The sequence below is a fragment of the Arachis ipaensis genome, chromosome B05 (assembly GCF_000816755.2).
Source record: "Arachis ipaensis cultivar K30076 chromosome B05, Araip1.1, whole genome shotgun sequence".
Taxonomy (NCBI): Eukaryota; Viridiplantae; Streptophyta; class Magnoliopsida; order Fabales; family Fabaceae; genus Arachis; species Arachis ipaensis.
The window spans coordinates 18,691,796-18,694,021 of NC_029789.2; the positions used below are offsets into that span (position 1 = coordinate 18,691,796).

The 2,226-nt window shown below is 35.0% G+C and overlaps 1 protein-coding gene across 1 annotated transcript in view; it reads right to left on the reverse strand.

The window, feature by feature from the left end:
• Positions 1–2,110, reverse strand: part of LOC107643217 (probable RNA helicase SDE3) — a 4,739-nt gene extending 2,629 nt beyond the window's left edge. Inside the window, exons 1-3 of the mRNA XM_016346807.2 lie at positions 1,952–2,110; positions 617–1,434; positions 327–500 (exon numbers count right to left, since the gene is read on the reverse strand). Coding sequence (XP_016202293.1) covers positions 327–500; positions 617–1,405 — 963 coding nt within the window. The 5' untranslated portion in view covers positions 1,406–1,434; positions 1,952–2,110. The remainder of the gene's footprint in view (positions 1–326; positions 501–616; positions 1,435–1,951) is intronic.

Sequence of the window (2,226 nt, forward strand, 5' to 3'; positions counted from 1 at the left end):
TATAATATAATTTCTAGATTCTACAATTTATGCTTACCAATTATATATCAATACAATCATATTCATATGCATATCTTAACAGTATTTGTCATTTCCCAATTGCATGCAATCAAATTATAAATGCCATAGATTCCTAATTAAGAGTCCAAACAAAGTAATAATAACTCCATTGATAAAGCTGAAATATATGAATGAATAATTACTGTTAAGCATCTGCGGACTAGTTCTAACGACCAGATTCTGGTATAATGATTTCTAGTTAATAAGTTGATTTGTCCAAGGAGTATGAAAAGACAATGTGATATGCAGCTAAATAATTAACAAACCTGATAAGGGCGTCCAGTGTTCTTATCATTTTCAGATGCTAGTTTGGCAAAGATGAAATCCCCATGAACCAGTGATGGTCTTCTCTCAGCAAGCCCAGGAACCAACATGGACAAAAATTGATTGGGTCTCTTCCTCATTGTTACGCATTCCATGTCATAAGTCCTCATGTCTTCCTGAAGCATAAGTCGGTGACAAGAATACAAAGGGAACCAAGATCAGTCTTTGCATATGATCATTCGTAAGCTACTCTCTTTTTGTTCTTTCTTTATGAATAAACAAATTAGCTTACCTCTAATTGTATTTCTTCCATTATCACCAACGTTTTGAAAAAAGAAGCATAATTCTTTCTTGTTAGACCACCTTCAACAGCTTCAGGGATCTGATTGCTCTCAAGCAAGTTTCTAATATCCCCAGGAATATCATATTTTGGAAGCCTATTAATGTAGGCCCGATTTGTTTTCCCTGCAGGACGTGAGCCTGCAATGAAATTATCTACTGCAAATTTGTCTTTTCTTCTTTGTCGAGAATAAGGCCTCTTAGAAGCCAACGATTTCGAAATCTTGTCTTCAACTAAGACAAAAACCACCCTTTCTATTCTTTCTTCTCCAACATCAAAATGCACAATTGATTGGTACATGCCCATTTCTTTTGTCTTGCAAGACAACCATATTTTTAAAATCTCACCAGGCTGAAGCATTCTATCCTCCAATCCAAATGATTCGAGAAAGCCCTCATCTGAATCTCCATTTGAATTTGAATTTGCTGATGGAGGTTCCATCAGAGAAAGAGTGAAAGTGTTCTGAGGATTTGAGGCAAAAATATGAACAGTCCACAACTGCACAGGCTCTTTGGTGGTATTATTGATGGTTATTAAATCCACAGCAGTATCTCCAACAAACACTGATTGAGGCTTCCCATTCACAAATGCAAATGGGACGGATATGATAACCGGATCGCCATCATCAATAGCAGCGTAACTACAAACAGATTTCTCTTCCTCAAAATCTAGAAACCCGATTTCTCCTTTTCCTCCAACATAAGAGCATTCATCATCTGACCTATATCCAACAGTACTCATCGGGGATGAATAGAACTTCCAACTCAGTTCTGCAAAAGATACAAGATGAGAATTTCAGAGAAGGAAAAAACATAGATGATAAAGTCAAAGCATCCCTAAAGAGAGTATCTGTTAGGTCACTCCACCATAAAAATAGTGTATCTCACATAAGAGAAAAATCTCTTGTCATCAAGCAAAAGGAGAGGATCCAAAATCATTACTAAGTTAAAAGATTATCTCTCAATAGAACCTAAATTACACATTTATCTCTTCCATAACATACAACCAAATACAGGAGAAACAAACACGAACCAACAAAACAAAATTACGCCCACAAAACAATACGCTAGCATTAGGTAAACTTGCAAGCAGCTCTTCAATATTTGTGATTTTGCAGAGGACATAAATCGCAAACAAAATACTAAGAAAATAAAAATAACAATGCGATGAAAATTTGAAATTTGCAGGGTGGCATTATGTGACGTGGTTTTGTTATTTATTTCTACGGAAAAATGACTTTGGGGAATTCGAAAAAGGAAAAGGAGGATTTTTGCGATGAAAGCTTACCAGAGAAGAAATTCTGGAGATGAAAATGGGTGAGAGTGAGAGTGAGTTAGATACTCACACTCCCCTGCTTCCTCGGAAACACTCTTCGGCTTCGGCAACGTTTAGAAGGGAGGTGAAGCGAGAGCCCCAGAGGATGAGACTATTTTGTACCTGATATAAAATATATTGAATTGAATTATGTTAAATATTATGAATTAAATTTAAAATTTAAAATATTAAAATAAAAATATTTTAAAAGAATATTATCAAAGATTTTTTATCACAAAAATTTTTAT